Below are 15,944 nucleotides of genomic sequence, written 5' to 3'. Positions count from 1 at the left end.
TGCTGGGGACGGATAGTTATCGATATGGCTAACGTACATTTTCCATGATGTAAACACGGAATGTATTTGGAGTTACCTATGCTATCGACCTTCCGCAATAGGCTTCACTGGCTGCATCGTACCTCCAATAATTTGGAGAGCCGTCGGGCGCATGCAGAAGTTCTTGATCTGGATAGCGTAACCTCAGGTTCCCAGTATTTGAGTATATCGTAGTCATAAGTCATGCGCCTTTGCCAATAGCGCGCTTGCTGGCAGCTTTCGTTCAGTCGAAGTAGCCAGGGAAGAGCCATTGCAGCTTCTTCTCCGCTTCTTGCCCGCGTCCTTCCTTCTTTGTCATGGCACCTGCGAACCTCATCTGGCCATCGAGGTGCTTAGCGAGGACCTGCTCCTCATGCTCCTCCTTGCTGAGCTCGTTGAGCACCGCGCCGACGAATCGCCTGGCGTTCTCAGCATTTGCCTTCATGTGTGCCATGACCATCTCAACGTTGACATCCTCAGAGCCGTCACCCCTCCAGCAGTCGTAGTCCGTGGCCATGCAAATCATCTGGTACCCAATTTCAGCCTCTCGCGCAAGCTTGGCCTCGGGAAGAGCAGACATGTTGATGACGCTGCCACCCCACGCACGGTAGAGGTTTGACTCTGCGCGTGTGCTGAACTGCGGTCCCTCCATGCAGATGAGCGTTCCCTTGTCGTGTAGAGTGACGCCGTCTCCCTCTAGCGCGTGTCCGCACTGGCTGACGATCTTGGACAGCTTCTTGTCGAAGGGGTCGCCAAAGCCAACGTGGCCGACCATGCCACCCTCGAAGAAGGTAAATGGCCGGATGCCCTTTGTGCGGTCGATAATCTGGTCGGGGATAACGAAGTCGCGCGGTCGTACTTCTTCTTGGAGCGATCCGACAGCGGAGAAGGCAATGATGGTGCGCACGCCGAGGTGTCGCAGCGCTGCGATGTTGGCTTGGTTCTTCACCTCGTGTGGTGCGAGTTCATGGTGGAGTCCGTGTCGCGAGATGAACGCGACCGGGATAGGCTTGCCGGAGGAGGGCGAAGGGTGTTGGAGGATAGAAACAGGCGACGAGGGCTTTCCCCATGGGGTATCGACATCGAGAGTCGCGGCGAGAGTGAAGCCTGGCAGGGAAGAGATGCCAGTGCCGCCTATAACGGCGATGTGGACGGGCGCTGTATACAGGGTAAGCAATTGGTGGAGTAAGTGCAGGATGAAGGCTGCGCACCATCATAAGTGTTGGGAACGCCGGCCATCTTGCGATATGGAATCGAGACGCGTCTGAATGAAGTAAGAGGGGTGAATTGAGGTTTAAAGACACTGGGAAAGAGTCTGACGCGTGGAAGCATTCACCGAGGGGCATTGGGCAGCCTCGCGTTAACAATTTTGCTACGGCGGGGTGCTACTTCCTTCCCCCTGGACCCTGATGGCGTCATATCTCGGCCAATAAGAGCTGACCGTGATTACACGCTAGCAGCCATTCAGTTGCGTTTACTCCGTGTTTCCTAATCATCACTTTGAAGTCATTAAGCTCTCTGTCATCGAGCAGAATGAGTTCGTCTCTTCCTGTTGTATGATACCTTCACCCGTGAATCGCCATCCACTCATCCTTCATTGCCTCGGCCAGATCCCAGACCTTCCCCTCGTCAACCACCAACTTGACCTTGTACATCTTCATCTTCTCCACCTGCGCCTCGTCAAACAGCATTGTCATCGCTCCTTTGCAATGCTCATCCCTCTCTTCCTTAGTTCTCGCCTCGGTCACGAATCGAATCACAATTCTAGCTCCAGGTCTGAGTTCGAAGATACCATCGAGAGCCTCCCGCATTCGCTCTGGTGATTTCGGTATGCCGAACATGTAAGCGCGGAAGGAGCCTCGATCATGCGACACAGCATTCAGCCCAATCTCAACGCTAGAAACCAGTGCTTTAGGAGCTACCCCAAGTCTCATCTCATCTGTGTTGAGGAAACGCTTCATTACCCCCGGATCATCACCAAATAAGAACGAACTAGTACGGTAATAGTTTTCCAAGAGCTCGCAGTAGAAGCGCTGGGATACGTATTCAGGATTCCAATAGTGCGTGGGAAAATGCTGCGCTTTCCACCTCTCGAAATCATACGAGTATAATCTCGTAAGCGGGTCCAAGGTTGTCCGAAAATGCTCGCGCTCGATGAGCTCGCGATCGCGCGTACTGAGGTGAAAATAGATCATGTCGCGGATCTCACGCGGTAATCTAGTCAAGATGGCGTTGGTAAGTTGTTGGCATTCCGTCTTTGCAAGCTCTTCGACAGCATCCTGTGTCGTTGGTGTGGTGCTGGCAAGATCCTTTTCCAGAAGTGCAAGTTCTCGCTGTAGTGCTGCGAGACGGGCTTTACGGATGCTTTCTTCGGAAAGTGCTCTATAGGTCATGTCAGTACTATGGTACATGATTATGATGCCTTTACTCGATGCATTTGCGCCTACCTCAAAGCGCGCCTTCGGAGTTGTCCGCATGTGTAATAACTTCCATCCATTTGCGCAGACGCTGATATCTCATCCATTGCTATAGCCATATCTTTTTTTACATGTGAAGACAAGGGAGGATTATGGTAAATCTACATTTGCGCCGAAGTATCAGTACTATTGTTTATCAGGGTGCTGCTGATCGCTTATTTAGGTACTCATGCCCTGCATAACATTATGTCGTACCCTTGGCCAGGCCCCCCATGTCTCACCCACGGAAATACACTTAGCTTACGCCAACCAAATCCTTTGTGGACATTTTACTAATCGTGCGGAAGGTAGTTCACCAATTTGGGCTAACACGATTAGACAACAAGATGTGGGCTTGACGCCACTCCGCATTCTCGTATAGTTGCTAAGCCCGCTATGTTTAAAGCGACGCCGCATCGATAAATTACAAGCCTTCCTCGCTGGAAAAGATTCCGAGCATATAGCACACATCAGCAACGCGAGATACAGGTCAACTATGCTCATTCGTTGGACCTGTTCAGCCGCAGCGCAGCCCCTTATCATTTATCGCAGTCAGCGTGTGGTCTAGTGAACAAGAGCTCAATGATTCCTCGCGTTCTTCCATGGGTCCTCCATACCTTCCAGAATTACCTTATCATTGTCGATTTCCAGTTCACAAACGCCATCCAGACTCAGCTTAGTTTTCGTACCAATGGCGGCGAGCCTTCGCAGTGTTGGCAAGATGATCGAAACCACGGCTTTACATTCCAATTCGTTAACCTCTTGTGCGATCGGTTGCCAGACGTTGTCTTGCTGGATACAGACTGTGATCTTCGTGCCAGGCTTGAAGCTGAACAATCCCTCTAGTCTAGTGAGAAAGACTTTGGGCCATAATTGCGTGTCATAAACGAACCAGGGATCGTGTTTGCACCGAAGGTCTAACCAATCAAATTTGAGAAGGAAAGAAATGTCGAGGGGGTAATCAGCAGGTATGATGCTGAGTCCTCCATCCCATGACCCAAGCGCCGCTATGAGGCTCAAGTCGTCCCCAAGATCGAACGTAGTCGTTTGGAAAAGTCTTTCTAGTATCTCTCGGTAGAAAACTTGGGGTCTATATTCGGTCTCGTGGAGATGCAACGGGATCATAGTGGAGAATCCCACAAAGCCATTACGCTCGACGCAAACCTGGCAAACCTGGCCATCAAAGTCCATGGCAGTCAACCTCTTGAATACTGTGACAGAATGAGGTAGAAGGTGCTCATAGATGGTATCGCGCAGTTTGCTGGGAAGTACCTCGAGCATGCGGTCGCATAGCTCACGACACGAGGCTTATGCGTACTTGTTCAGAACCGCAGTGGTTTTTTCCTTTTGACCGTTGCATACTTCGCTCGTTCGTTCGAGTCGCTTAACCTCTGTCTGGTAGAGTTCTTCGAGTTTCAGCCCGGTACGGAGCTGTCTAGCGTTTGTCAAACCTCTGTCTTGCAATTGACCAACATGACTTACTTGCAACATTCTTCGTAGAGAGTGTTCATCTGCTCCTCTGATTCCGTTTGACTCGCCATATTCGGGAGGGAAGACACGTGGTGATTTACTTGGTATCTCGGACCACAGCTGTGGCAGAGGTGGAGTGGAAGGGTATATTGTGGGAGGGAAGTTCAATGGCAGACAAAGGTGTTCATTTGTAGGCGAGTGGAGGAAGTAGAGAGATCACTGGTATGTCTGCCTATAGGCTGAATGAAAGGTCACCTTCGAGTGTTACATCATTGGGCGCTGGTTCGCGTGAATGTAAATTCTGTATCGCGGTAGGATGAAGGATCATCCAATGAGGTATCAGAAATGAAATGGCAACGACTATAAGAAACTGTCTTCCTATCAAAGATGAGTTTTTAAGCCATGCAAGAGTAATTTTCAGAACTTTTAGACTACAAAGGAAATGTAGAGAGGTCACTCTAACTGTGACCTGAATAGCATCAGTCGCTCACGTCCTGTCTTGTACGTGTGGAAACAAAACCCAATCTGAACAAAGCAAAGACTTCTCGAAAACAGGAATATATCACGCAGTCTGTTCTCCCCAGATGGGCCCCACGTCCCATTGAATACTGTTCTCTCCATCGATAAAGCCGTCTAAAGGTATGTCATCTCCGTCAGATTCGGCCTCCAGCCCAGCTTGCACTGCACGTTCGTGCTCAGTCTCGACATACTACAGGTGTCAGTCTGTTAAACAACGATACATAGTAAGGCCCTTGTACATACCTCCCAGAATTCTGCCGTGACGGCCTCGATAGATGTCGGGTTCCACTTTGAAGCGAAGGGCATGTACCCGTCTTCGTCGGGCCCGCTATCAGTCTCCGTACCGAGAATTAGACGAGCGCGACAGTTGGTGTCTTTGAGTCGCTGAAGTACCGGGAAGATAACAGGTACTGCACGGTGGCACACCCATTCCTGGTCTTCAAGACGGGTAGTCTGAATGTGGTGCTGGGATCGCATCAGCCTGATGGTAATGCCAGTGCCTGGTCTAAAACCAAACAGGTACTCCAGCTCCACGAAAAGATCTTCTTGGGGTTTCCTATCGTCCCAGCAACACCGTTCGCGCTTTGAGCATAGCTGGTCTTGATCTTCGTCGACAAAAGCATCGTCCTTGGTGGAAATAATGGGCCGGAACTTGTATTCGCGACAATCTATAACGATCTCGACCTTTGAGACGAAGTGCACCGGTAGGAAGCCGTGATTGAATTGGTCCGTCGCGCGAAATCTGACGAGCTGGGAGAATACCACTTCGAAACGGAAGTGAGATTCTCGATAGTAATGCTCACCAATCTCGCGGGCCATCTTGGCACCTACGAAATCATTCTTCCACCAGTGGTCGGTGTGCATTCCTGATGAACAGAGGCGATTCTGAGTTTCCGAATTCGATGAGCGGTAACCACATCTGTGCCGTGTGCGATGGTTCTCAGAATATATGTCGACTTCTCCACAGCCGATGATGTATCCATAGATGATGTCTCGAACTTCTCTAGGAAAAGCCTTGTAAACTTTGTTGCAAAGCTCGAGGCAATCATGTTTGGCAAAGGCAAGGAGCGCATCGGCCGTTCTCCACGCATCGGCAGTGATCTTGTCGTTGAGAGATTCCTCGTGGTCTTGCAACTGTTCGATCTTGCTACGCAGACCCTGCAGCTCGGATTTTGTCTTGAGTTCTTCCTTCAGCGCCCTGAGATGATGTCAGCTACTGCTAAGAATTACTACCTGAAACTTACTTGAAGCAGTTTGCACGTAGGCTCTTGCCCGCGCTTAGCGGAGCTGGTGTGGTTGCCATAGCGGTAGGCGATGTAGATTGTTGGGGATGGAGGAGGTGGATGGGAGAAGGAATGATCTAGGAATCGAGTATAAGTAGTAGAACGAGCTTGCCAAGCCGCCTGAGAGGCACGCGGTGATAGTGAGGGCGCCAGCAGGTAAATCTACCACCAAGTGAAGGAAAATGGGAGATGGGTTCAAGGTCAGTATTGGCAGGTAAAGGTACTCCATACATGTCTCATGTGCATAGACCTAAGCCACCTAGGGAGCCTCAAATCATGGAGAAGGCCTATGGAGCGGTCGATTCAGCCCGATTGCGTATGGGCGCTTTCCACCCTCACCGTACCTGTCTAGCTAACAATAGTGCATTGGAGGTATGCTGAGATCCTCGTTCGCACACAACGCGAGACCAACTCCTAGTTCAAACGTTTCATCCTCAGTAAGCTCTGGTTGTTCCCAGTAGTCGTCATCGCTGTAATCTTCGGTTCCGTCTTCCGAGCTGATGGAGCCATCACTTGATTCGTAGTCGCTATCTCCCTCGGACAACTCAACCAGTGTGTTTTCATCATCCTGGTCGAGCTCATAACAAAGCTAAGCAACAAAGTCAGCGACGTGGATGGCGATACTGCGAGGTCATGACGTACTTTATGGAATAAATATCCCCAATGAGAGTGCGAGAACTCTGCCAGTTCAGGTAGAATCATTTGCACTTCAAACTCATTGCACAGGTCGTCGCCAAGAGTGCCATTGACAATGATGTGCTCCATGTTGTGCTTCTGATGTAATGTCCACACCTCAAATCTCAACTCAGCTTTCCAACCTGTCAAGCTTGAGAGCAGTTGTGAAAGAGTTTTTTTTTGAATGTCTCGCCTCGTGCAATCGGGTCCGGTTCGCCGAGATTACTGGTTCTGGAAGGGTCATATGCCTTTGGAGGTGTGTTAATTTTGAAGGAAGTGTCAAGATTTGATCGAAGGCGTGCTGGTTGTTTCAGCAGAGCAAGATCTCGCAGAGTTCGGCCAAGAGTCTTATTGAACCTTGCTTCATCCATCAGGACATCCCGAGGGACAGCGATCTCTAACTGACAAACTAGACCAAAGACCGAAAGACCAAGTTTCAAGGATCTAAAAATTTGCCGCATGTCTTTTGAAGAACGCGCGGATGAGGTCCACATCTGTTGCGAAGTCGAACGTGCAGGTCTTGTACCAGCACTACTAGTTTCCGTCGCGTCTGGCGGGTGATATGATTCTTATGTCGAAGAATGCCCCAGAAATCTTGTATAGAACCAGTCAAAACCACTTCTGGTCTAGCGGGATTGTTTGACTCAGTACAGAAACAGTGTGATTATTGTTATGCCACTCGGTGGGGCCCATCGCATGTTCGTAGATCATGTCGCGAAGTTCGCGTGGCAGATACTCCTGCATGCCTTCGCATAGAGGATGGCATCGACTTCGTTCTATTATGACCGATTCTTGTATAAGTTCTTCATCCTCCGGATCGATCCGCTGCCGTTGCTTAAATTGGTGTCAAGCTTTGTTTCTAGCAACCTCCTATTGGCTTCAATTTCAGCAAGTTCTTCACGTATGCAATATTCATGCTCTATCAACACTTGCGTTCGCATCTGCTTCTTTCTTTGGTACTTATCCAGGCGCTGCTTCAAACTGTGTTCCTGTCAGACATGTCCCATGTCTGGAAGCTGTTCAACCTACGCGTGGGCAGCCGTTGCGTTCGATGCAGTTCTCAATATGGACTCCATGTTTGGTTGCTACGCGACGCCGTGTTCCACAATCACGCGAGGAAATTGAAAGGCCAGAAGCTCTGTGCAAACAAAACGATCAAAATTTGGTTGCACAGCGCGAGGAATCGCGTTGATCAGGATATCGCGCTAGCGAATCCATGCGCTACGCCTAGCTCGCCCCCACAAAACTCTCGAAAGGCGAAGAATGGCTTGTGGCTTCCATAGCCACACTGACAGGCTAGCAGCTGATTGGCCATCTCACGTACGCAGCTAAGCGTCACATCAAAACACCTTATCTCTGTGTACTTATTGTACAATTGTATGCTGCCTTTCTCCTCTATCTCATCTTGAGGGATCAGAATTAGAGTCGTGGCGTGGCCTAGTTCTGCTGCGTCTCATCCGCAGAGTTCTTCCAGACAGATCATAGATGGTAACAGCACGTCGCTGGATCAGTGACGTGTTGATTGCTGAAGCGTCGATAGTAAGAGTAATCCTATCTTCATGGACAACAAGATCAGATGTGGGAGATTGAGACATTGGGAGAGAAGGTGGATGAGGTGCTCATCGGTAGTCTTGGGAAGGGTGCGCAGCTCAGTTGAGGTCAGTTTGGGTCAGTTTGGGTTGACGTAGACGCAGCAGTACTGGTACTCAGCACGTGTCAAAGCGACGTGTCAAAGCGACGAGCCGTTTCTACTGCGTGCGTTAGGCTGGGCGGATACGAATTGCGAGGTTCCAGTGCGATGTTCCATTGCGCGTTTTCTTCACGACCTCGGCACGCCGCAATGATGACCCGTGGACCCTTGGACCCTGGGAACGCCCCGCAGACGCCTAGCTTCTCGGCATGCCGCCTCAAGCGCACCTACCGTAGCTGGAAGGTGATTTTACGCGAAAGAAGGTGTCTCCGTAGGGGATGGACCCTGAGGATTGTGGCGCAACGGTCGTTGGTCTTCCGTCTTAGTGTACGGGACGCTCCACAGGTACCCGACAGACCGCTCAGACCTCACCAACGCAGCTTGAAGGTGGTCATAGCAGGGCAAACGAGCACTTTCGGCGTAATTTCTAATTGGAGCTCTATTTCCCACCGGTGCAATCGACGCACGTTAACATGGGCAGCCTAGACCGTGACATCTCCAGCTCGCAGTGCGCTAGAGCAACGCAGGCACCTACCAGCTGAGTGCGTCAAAAGAGTCTCTTGGATCTCACGAAACACTGTAGCCGCTCGATACTTTGACAGTAGCGCAGGTCGATCTGCATCACACTATTTTGCTATGATCAAGCATGAAACGCGTCCTCGAGACCTCAGAGATTCCACTACCATGAGCAAAGGTCCAGTCGGGCTCACCAGCAGAGTTGAGTAGAGTTAAAATTCAGCCTGAATGGTATTGAGAGTGTTCATGTCTTTCAGGCGCCCTGCCTATGGTGGATCCTGTGGACCCAAAGCCATGATACTTGGCAGATCATCGTTACATGGGACAACAGGGCAGCCATCAAACTTAGGACCAACAAGGCGTAGAGCAGCACTGCTAGGCAGACTAACAGATGCTGGAATACGAAGTCAGGTTGAGGAGAAAAGTATATAACTCTTGAGCAGCCCTCTCCATTCTTCCTCACCACCACACTCACATCAATCAATCCTTTGGTCAGACTCACCTTGTCCACAAGAAACCGCCAAAATGAGATTCACCGACATCCTCTTCTGTGCCATCCAGGCTGCTGGAGTTCTCTCAGCTCCCCACGCCGGCAACGAAGGCGAAGCTCCCGACTTCGCCAATTCTTCCGTTCCACCCCCAAACACACCTTGGTTGTCCTTCACCGACAAAGCTGTAAGTTGATTCGAATTGCACTTCCCCCCTTCCCAGCTCAATATCCTGGACATACATTCCAGTTCATGCCATACATCTCCAGGTGTATCTCAACATGCTTTCAGCGGGAGATCATCGCAGTCATCTGCTTCTGAGACACACCTGAATATACAGATACTGACTCTTCCATCTTTTAGAGTCCCCTCGACAAACGCGCTTGTTGGTCAGGCTCACCATACGGATGCGATCTTGGTAAAAAGCGCTGCTGGAAGGTCTGCGGTGATGGTGGACAGTGGTGCTGGACTGCAGGCGGTGATGGAAGTGGAGCCTGGAACGGATGCACAGACTGGGGTTCATGCAGCCAGCAGCAGTCGTGTGGAAAGAACTGCAACAACCCCAAGGAGTGCGATTGCAGTTGCTAGAATAATCAAACAAGGGAAACCATGGGTTCGACACGTACTTGATGCTTAGCTCAATCATATCAAACCACGAACGAATCCCTAGCAACGCCATCAGCTTTCTCAAGGTTGTGCATCAATCACTTCTCTTAGACTTCCTCATTGCTTGAGTTGTGATTAATGTCCCCTCCACCATGAGACGCAACGACTTAGGAGGGAGCCTACATCGTCCATACACTAGAGAAGTCGTAAAACGTCGGCTATCGGTTTGAATAGGGTAGAAAAATTGGCAGTGAGCTGAACAGCAAGGAATCTTCAGAGTTCTCGAGGACTCAAATGATTACAATTGTGCCAACATTGTTGGCGCCGTGAGATATTGAACCGTCACGAGTCCAGTCTCAAGGCGAACCTAGGTTGATCTCCTCCTTCCTACTTTTTAGCATGACCTTTTGCCTCGGATCCATATAGCGGTCTGTCCCAGACAACCCGTTTGGTAATCTTCCTTGATCAGTAAACTCCCAGTCATACTTGAGAAGCATGTGTATGACGATGACTTTGATCTCATTACTAGCAAAGAACCGTCCCGGGCATGCTTGTTTCCCGTAGCCGAACCCAAGGTGTTCGGGCGAACCAGTGACGAAGTTCCACTTGCTTCGATCAGTATCACGTAACTTGAGGAAACGGCCCGGTTGGAATTTGTTGACATCGGACCACAGGGTTGGATCTCGAAGGCGGTGCTCCACAGCCAGTCTGTAACCTTTAGGAATGATTGTACCGTCAGAAAGAGTGACATCGGTCAAAGCGATGCGTTGCATCGAGACTATGAGCGTGAGAGAAGAATCATCAATGAAGTTGGATATGTCACTTACGATCCGTGATAGGATTCAACCGCTGTGATTCCTTCATCGCGCTGTCAAGCAACGTCATTGAAGCCAACGATGTCTTTTTCCAACCAGAAGTCGAGAACGTCGAAATAATCTCCTTCCTGAGCTGTGAAATTGCCTTTTTGTTCTCAATCAGATCAGCCATGAACATTGCGATTGTCTCCGTAGTCGTGTGTACTGCCGCCACCACGAGCAAGAGTTGAAACTCTGCGAAATCAATCTTCACACCCTTTGCCTTTGCCTTGTCGTCCAGCCAACTTAACATATCAGCAGTCTTCTCGGTGATTTGCCCGTTGGCCTTTCTCTGTAAACGATCCTGCACGAGTGGAGTGATAATTTTCCGCGCTTTGTCAACCTGCTCTCTACAGACGCCTAGTTCGGGAAACCACCACCGCGCTAGGGGTCGTAATAGTGGATGCAAGCCACGAAGCTTTCGCGTCACCATGCTTGCTTGGGTGACGTACGACAAGGCAATGTTCAACCATTCTTCGTTGTTGGAGAGTTCAGGACCGAGGAAGACGCGGCTGGAGATGCGGGCAACAAGGCGGTGAATGAGAGGCTTCAGATCCACAGGCTTCCAATCGGAGATGTCTCCTAGCATCTCCAGGAGGGCGGCTTCAACTTCGGTATTCATGACTTCAGTGACGGAATCTATTGATGTGAGCAGTCAAGTAAGCAGTCTGAAACTTGTATCTCATACCCAGAGAGCGAGTAAGGTCGAGCCGAGCAACTTCTTGCATGACTCCATGATAGTCAATCGCCAGAATCGGGTTCAATCCTGGTTCGCGAGCCAAAGCATTCTACACAAGACGAAGTCAGTGATGTTCATAAGCTGAGTAGCGTAACCTACTTTCACAATAGATCGACTAAAGCTGAGTTCTTTCATGTTGCGAATCTCACCTGCAAACGAATTCGGCAAGAAGATTGTCGGCCCAATGGGGGAAGTGACTATGATGGCGCCCTTGATCTCGAGGACATGTTAGCACAGGACGTTTGCCCGCATCTGAATTTTCGATACCTTTTTGAGTCCTCCGTACAACAGCTCCTGAGCATCTGTCATCCATTGTTCCCTCGCCTTTGAGTGATTCGACAGTGCATCTTCAGTAAGCGCATACCAAGTCGCGTTTGTACTAAGCCCTCTACCAAAGGAGTATAAGTACAAAAAATACAAAAAGCAACTGAACACCGCGGTTGCAATGGAAGGGAGAGAAAACGGGTAAGCAAGATATGAGACAGGTTCAGAGACAGTCTCATTGAACTCCATGATCTGTAGCAATTAGAACACACTTCAAGGTCTCAAAAGATGAACTATCATCGCGAATGCATTGGATACTCCGTTCGGTCTTTATCGGTTTAGTGCACTCGGCCGGTTTTGTGACTTGATAACGTTGAACATGAGCGTGAACGCAGACTCAAAGCCGGCTCATTGTGTAAATGACTTTAAATTCGCCGTTCTTTTTCATCGATGGAAGAGTCGGATCGACCATCGAGAAATACACCGACATGCGTCGTCCGTGTGTTGGAGCGGGGATAAGTGGATCTTCGGTCAGAACTTTGTTGTTTCTGCTCGGCTAAACAATCGTCCTAGAATCACTGGCTCTTTTGGCTCGTTCAAAGGTGACCGGGGTGGCATCGGGCTCTTTTCTTCGTCTGCTGCTGGCCTCAATCCCTTTACTATGCAATCACAATCTGATGTGTTGCCTGTATTTGTTCATTCAAAGTATGTCTCGTGGGCAATTTGGGAAGTTTTGGGTCTGACCGCAGTGTCTCCGAGACTACCGGATAAGCATCTGCGCTGATCTATAGCAAACCTCACTGCACTTCCCTTCCTCAACACATGGTGTCTTTTTCGTCTCCTTTACCTACTTACCATCTCTCCTACCTATCATCGCAAACACGTCCAAAACTTCTTGAAAATCATGCCTATTGAGTCTACGTTTCAACTACGATACCGTACGCCGCAACACTAGTGCGTCATCGCAGACGGGCGTTACACTTACCACGCGTCATGAAATCTGATCACCAGGAAGGCTCGGAGTACCACAAACACTTCCCGCTACATAATGGCGTGAGAGAGTACATAGGTAGCTACAATTCACGGCTTTCGTCATGTCTTAGATCGTTCCTACCCTGTGCGAACTCAATGATGCTCACGTTCTGCTCTCATAATGTTATCCTATGACTCTTTGTTCACTACAATGGTAGTCTCTACATAATACCCCCGCTGTAATCCAAGTAGTTCTTGTACGAAGATCAAAATCTTCACGATACAACAACACGCCAAATCCTACCGAAGCCTTTCAACAGCAGCATACATGTCTTCTCAACGCGGTAGTACTGGTTTATCCGGAATCACTCCTCAACCGACCGGCGTTCCTGCAGACTACGTTGACTCGAATCACCCTTACTTCCCTCACGACTCAGAAGCCCAACTTCCATCTCGTTCTTTCGCCAGGGCCAGCGCCTGTTTCGGTGATAAATGGGTTCTAATTGCTTTCAGCTTTTTTTTTGGCCTGGGAATGATTATAACGTCCCTGCTAATCGGCATTCGAATCGGTATGTCTAAACTTCCCAATGAGCATACCATCGTCTACCAGACGACTCTCACGACATCCACATCAACAGGAGGTACTGTCACAGTAACACCAGAAATGACGTACATCATAACGACAGCTCAGACGATCCCGGGTCGAACGACACCTACAGCTACGGTGTCTTTCATCAAAGCGCCTACTAGTCTCACGACAGTGGCTTCTCCGCAGAAGACCTGTACTAGCAAAGGTAGTTGGCCAACGATAGAAGAATGCAGGGGAAATTGTGATGTGCCAGGAAAACGGTCAGTGTGTGGAAAGTGGACCGGAGGATACACGTGTGTGATATGTCCGCTTACGGATGCTAATGCTTTCTTCTCTTCTCTGTGATGGGACAGGTGGTAGTCAGAAGACCAGGTTCAGACCTTAGGTATATGTTTGTCAGCGGAGTCATTCCTAATGAAAATTTAACAGATTTGTTCAATATCTGGACAAAAAAGTCGTATTCTACTCGCATGATGATGCATATAGCCGTGTGGATCAGAAAAAACCTGTGTGTGCTTACTGACGATGACTGCGAAGTTCTTAAGATCGCTGTGACTTGGACCGCGTCCCACTTTCTATCATCTTAGAGCGACACTGTGAACCAACAGCATTAGGCGTGGGCGCATGATGTACCTTACAGTGAGCTAGCAATGACTCTTCCAGCCTTTCTACCCTCATCTAAACTAGCAGAACGGCTTTCAACTCGATTCAATCTCAACTGCTGCCCAACCGTATCACACCATCAGTGCCATGACTCCCAACACAAACCCGTTCTGGCAATGTGCCGAAAGCATGCGCAACGGTCCAAACCTGCCCGATAGCAGGCAAACTAGAGCTTCTGTCATCGGAGAGGGCGCTGATGCCGAGGGAGCACTGCCGGCGGCAGTTCCAACCCCAGCAAATTTGTCGACACATCCCAAATCCCGTAAAAGCTTCCCTGAGCATCTTCCGTACCGCATGCCACAGCAGCCGCTATGGGAACGTCTTTGGCGCAACAACAAACTTCGAATTGCTATAGGTATATTCTGTTTTCTGGTTGTCGTAGGTGGCACAATAGCAGGCGCCTTCTTCTTGGCCAACCTTATGAGAACGGGTATGTTTCATCCAAGTTCTGGTGCTGGTGTGAGAGACGCTACACAAACTTTATACGTTGTTTCGACTACTGTGGTTCCTGGACTGAGCGAGATGGGGCCAGTGACGGAGACGGTCAGTAGTATGCAAGAGACTCACTTGTTGACGCGGTGGATTGTCTCGGTACCTAAGACAACTACCACGCCAGTTATGCCTACTAAAGCTATTAGTGGGCCTTAGCGAGGAGCTATACAGCGTTCTAGAAGTTTGCGAGGTATCCACATACGAGATGACACTGATGAGTTTCACTCTGAACGACTGCTTGAAGTTCTACTGTAGCCCCAAATTAGCGCAGATTAGTTTCGCTTGCAGATGTCTTAAGCTTGTGATAGCAATTCCGACCATGGTAGCATCCTGTGTCGAGGTGCTAGTAGAGACGTGACATGTCATTCTGCTATGTAATGAGATTAGCAAATGTTGGTGACGACGCACACGAAGCAAACGTGAAAGCATTGACTGGAGTCAAAGAGATCCTCCGACGGCGACTCGTGAATATACCGATGATGGTTGTTATTATAGTGGGTTGTGAGGGAACTTGGCGCTTGTATTGCTTGAATACAAACAGCACGGATGCGCTCACAGAAGGATGCGCTACCGGCTACCACATGGTCAGTAAGACAGCCCGTTCTTTCGAAGCACCAAGATCGACCAATCGAAATTCATCATTTGTTCACCATCTGACAAGCTGCAGCTCTTGGTACCAAGTGACAGAAACTTTCGGTTGACAGGGCCTACAGTGACGTTAGTTAGGGATGAACTGCATCTGGAGCGACTACTCGCCTCCAAATCAACCCTGTTCCACCTGCAGGATTGTGTGTAGCGTCTTCGTCCAGCGAGTTGGGCTCGCACAAAGAATACCCAAAACTCCGTTGGCCAATAAGCAAGGTGGTGTTAAGGATGTACCCAGCTCTTTTCAAGCGACTCATAGATTCCAGAATCGGAGCGGTGCATGTCGCGAGAATGTCATCTAGCAGAACATCTCCCAGACTAATGCGTTCTAACTCGTGGATGACAATCTGTATCGACGCACCGCTCCTTAACTGAAACAATGCTTCAAAGCCCTGAACCACCTGTCCCCATGTTGGTCGCAAATCCGCTGAATTTGCACCATTCCAGTTTCGGTTCCCCTGCTCTCGATCCACAATGAAGCTACTTGCATGTATCGTAACTGAGATTTTCGTGATCAATCTATAGCGTGGAAGGTATAGACAAGGTGCTTCCTCGTTGAGGAAAACACGCAAAGAATAATCTCTCCAGTCTTCCCTCCAATATTGCGTCCCATGCATCACAAAGTTACTATTTCTGTACCAGACAGTCATCATCCTCGCCAGCATAAGTCTTCCAACGTATTCGACTTTCCAGTGATGTTCTAGCAATTGACCTCTCGTGCTTGCGTATACTGGCTCGCAAATGCGGTTCACTTTCACGATTGCGTCATTGTGGTCGATGACATTCTCGATGATTACATCACACAACTCGGGTGGTAGAGAGCGAAGGACTTCTTGACATATGTATCGACACGACGCTTGTCCGTACAAATCGAAGATTTTCAATCTTTTTGTGAGTCGAGTGATGGCTTCCGGGTCCTGATCGGGAAAGCGCATATGAATACGTCGTCGTGCACTGGTGACTGGTTCAGTGGAAGCTAGCATCAACATCGCTCGCCAAAACATA

At 49.4% G+C, this 15,944-nt stretch overlaps 8 protein-coding genes across 8 annotated transcripts; 2 read left to right on the top strand and 6 right to left on the bottom strand.

The window, feature by feature from the left end:
- Window positions 1-262: 262 nt before the first annotated feature.
- On the bottom strand, window positions 263-1,257 carry AA0111_g1295 (S-methyl-5'-thioadenosine phosphorylase; the record flags this gene model as incomplete). Its single annotated transcript, XM_028646938.1, has 2 exons — window positions 263-1,176; window positions 1,230-1,257. 2 exons carry the CDS (start codon window positions 1,255-1,257, stop codon window positions 263-265), a joined length of 942 nt encoding a protein of 313 aa, XP_028511581.1.
- Window positions 1,258-1,583: 326 nt separating this feature from the next.
- On the bottom strand, window positions 1,584-2,542 carry AA0111_g1294 (hypothetical protein; the record flags this gene model as incomplete). Its single annotated transcript, XM_028646937.1, has 2 exons — window positions 1,584-2,400; window positions 2,466-2,542. 2 exons carry the CDS (start codon window positions 2,540-2,542, stop codon window positions 1,584-1,586), a joined length of 894 nt encoding a protein of 297 aa, XP_028511580.1.
- A 511-nt stretch (window positions 2,543-3,053) lies between these two features.
- Window positions 3,054-4,015, bottom strand: AA0111_g1293 (hypothetical protein; the record flags this gene model as incomplete). Its single annotated transcript, XM_028646936.1, has 3 exons — window positions 3,054-3,735; window positions 3,793-3,909; window positions 3,957-4,015. The coding sequence occupies 3 exons, from the start codon at window positions 4,013-4,015 to the stop codon at window positions 3,054-3,056; spliced, it is 858 nt and encodes a 285-aa protein (XP_028511148.1).
- A 491-nt stretch (window positions 4,016-4,506) lies between these two features.
- Window positions 4,507-5,766, bottom strand: AA0111_g1292 (hypothetical protein; the record flags this gene model as incomplete). Its single annotated transcript, XM_028646935.1, has 3 exons — window positions 4,507-4,653; window positions 4,707-5,661; window positions 5,708-5,766. The coding sequence occupies 3 exons, from the start codon at window positions 5,764-5,766 to the stop codon at window positions 4,507-4,509; spliced, it is 1,161 nt and encodes a 386-aa protein (XP_028511072.1).
- Window positions 5,767-6,098: 332 nt separating this feature from the next.
- On the bottom strand, window positions 6,099-6,511 carry AA0111_g1291 (hypothetical protein; the record flags this gene model as incomplete). The annotated part of the gene is made up of 2 exons (XM_028646934.1): window positions 6,099-6,335; window positions 6,389-6,511. 2 exons carry the CDS (start codon window positions 6,509-6,511, stop codon window positions 6,099-6,101), a joined length of 360 nt encoding a protein of 119 aa, XP_028511584.1.
- A 2,641-nt stretch (window positions 6,512-9,152) lies between these two features.
- AA0111_g1290 (hypothetical protein) lies at window positions 9,153-9,703 on the top strand (the record flags this gene model as incomplete). Its single annotated transcript, XM_028646933.1, has 2 exons — window positions 9,153-9,302; window positions 9,479-9,703. 2 exons carry the CDS (start codon window positions 9,153-9,155, stop codon window positions 9,701-9,703), a joined length of 375 nt encoding a protein of 124 aa, XP_028511147.1.
- Window positions 9,704-10,077: 374 nt separating this feature from the next.
- AA0111_g1289 (hypothetical protein) lies at window positions 10,078-11,449 on the bottom strand (the record flags this gene model as incomplete). Its single annotated transcript, XM_028646924.1, has 4 exons — window positions 10,078-10,499; window positions 10,549-11,214; window positions 11,264-11,363; window positions 11,414-11,449. The coding sequence occupies 4 exons, from the start codon at window positions 11,447-11,449 to the stop codon at window positions 10,078-10,080; spliced, it is 1,224 nt and encodes a 407-aa protein (XP_028511406.1).
- Window positions 11,450-13,082: 1,633 nt separating this feature from the next.
- AA0111_g1288 (hypothetical protein) lies at window positions 13,083-13,484 on the top strand (the record flags this gene model as incomplete). Its single annotated transcript, XM_028646913.1, has 1 exon — window positions 13,083-13,484. The coding sequence occupies one exon, from the start codon at window positions 13,083-13,085 to the stop codon at window positions 13,482-13,484; it is 402 nt and encodes a 133-aa protein (XP_028511290.1).
- Window positions 13,485-15,944: the final 2,460 nt, after the last annotated feature.

This window comes from Alternaria arborescens, assembly GCF_004154835.1.
Source record: "Alternaria arborescens strain FERA 675 chromosome Unknown contig_2, whole genome shotgun sequence".
In the NCBI taxonomy this organism is placed as follows: Eukaryota; Fungi; Ascomycota; class Dothideomycetes; order Pleosporales; family Pleosporaceae; genus Alternaria; species Alternaria arborescens.
Note: the sequence above shows the minus strand (reverse complement) of the source record. Positions and strands in the feature narration are given on the sequence as shown.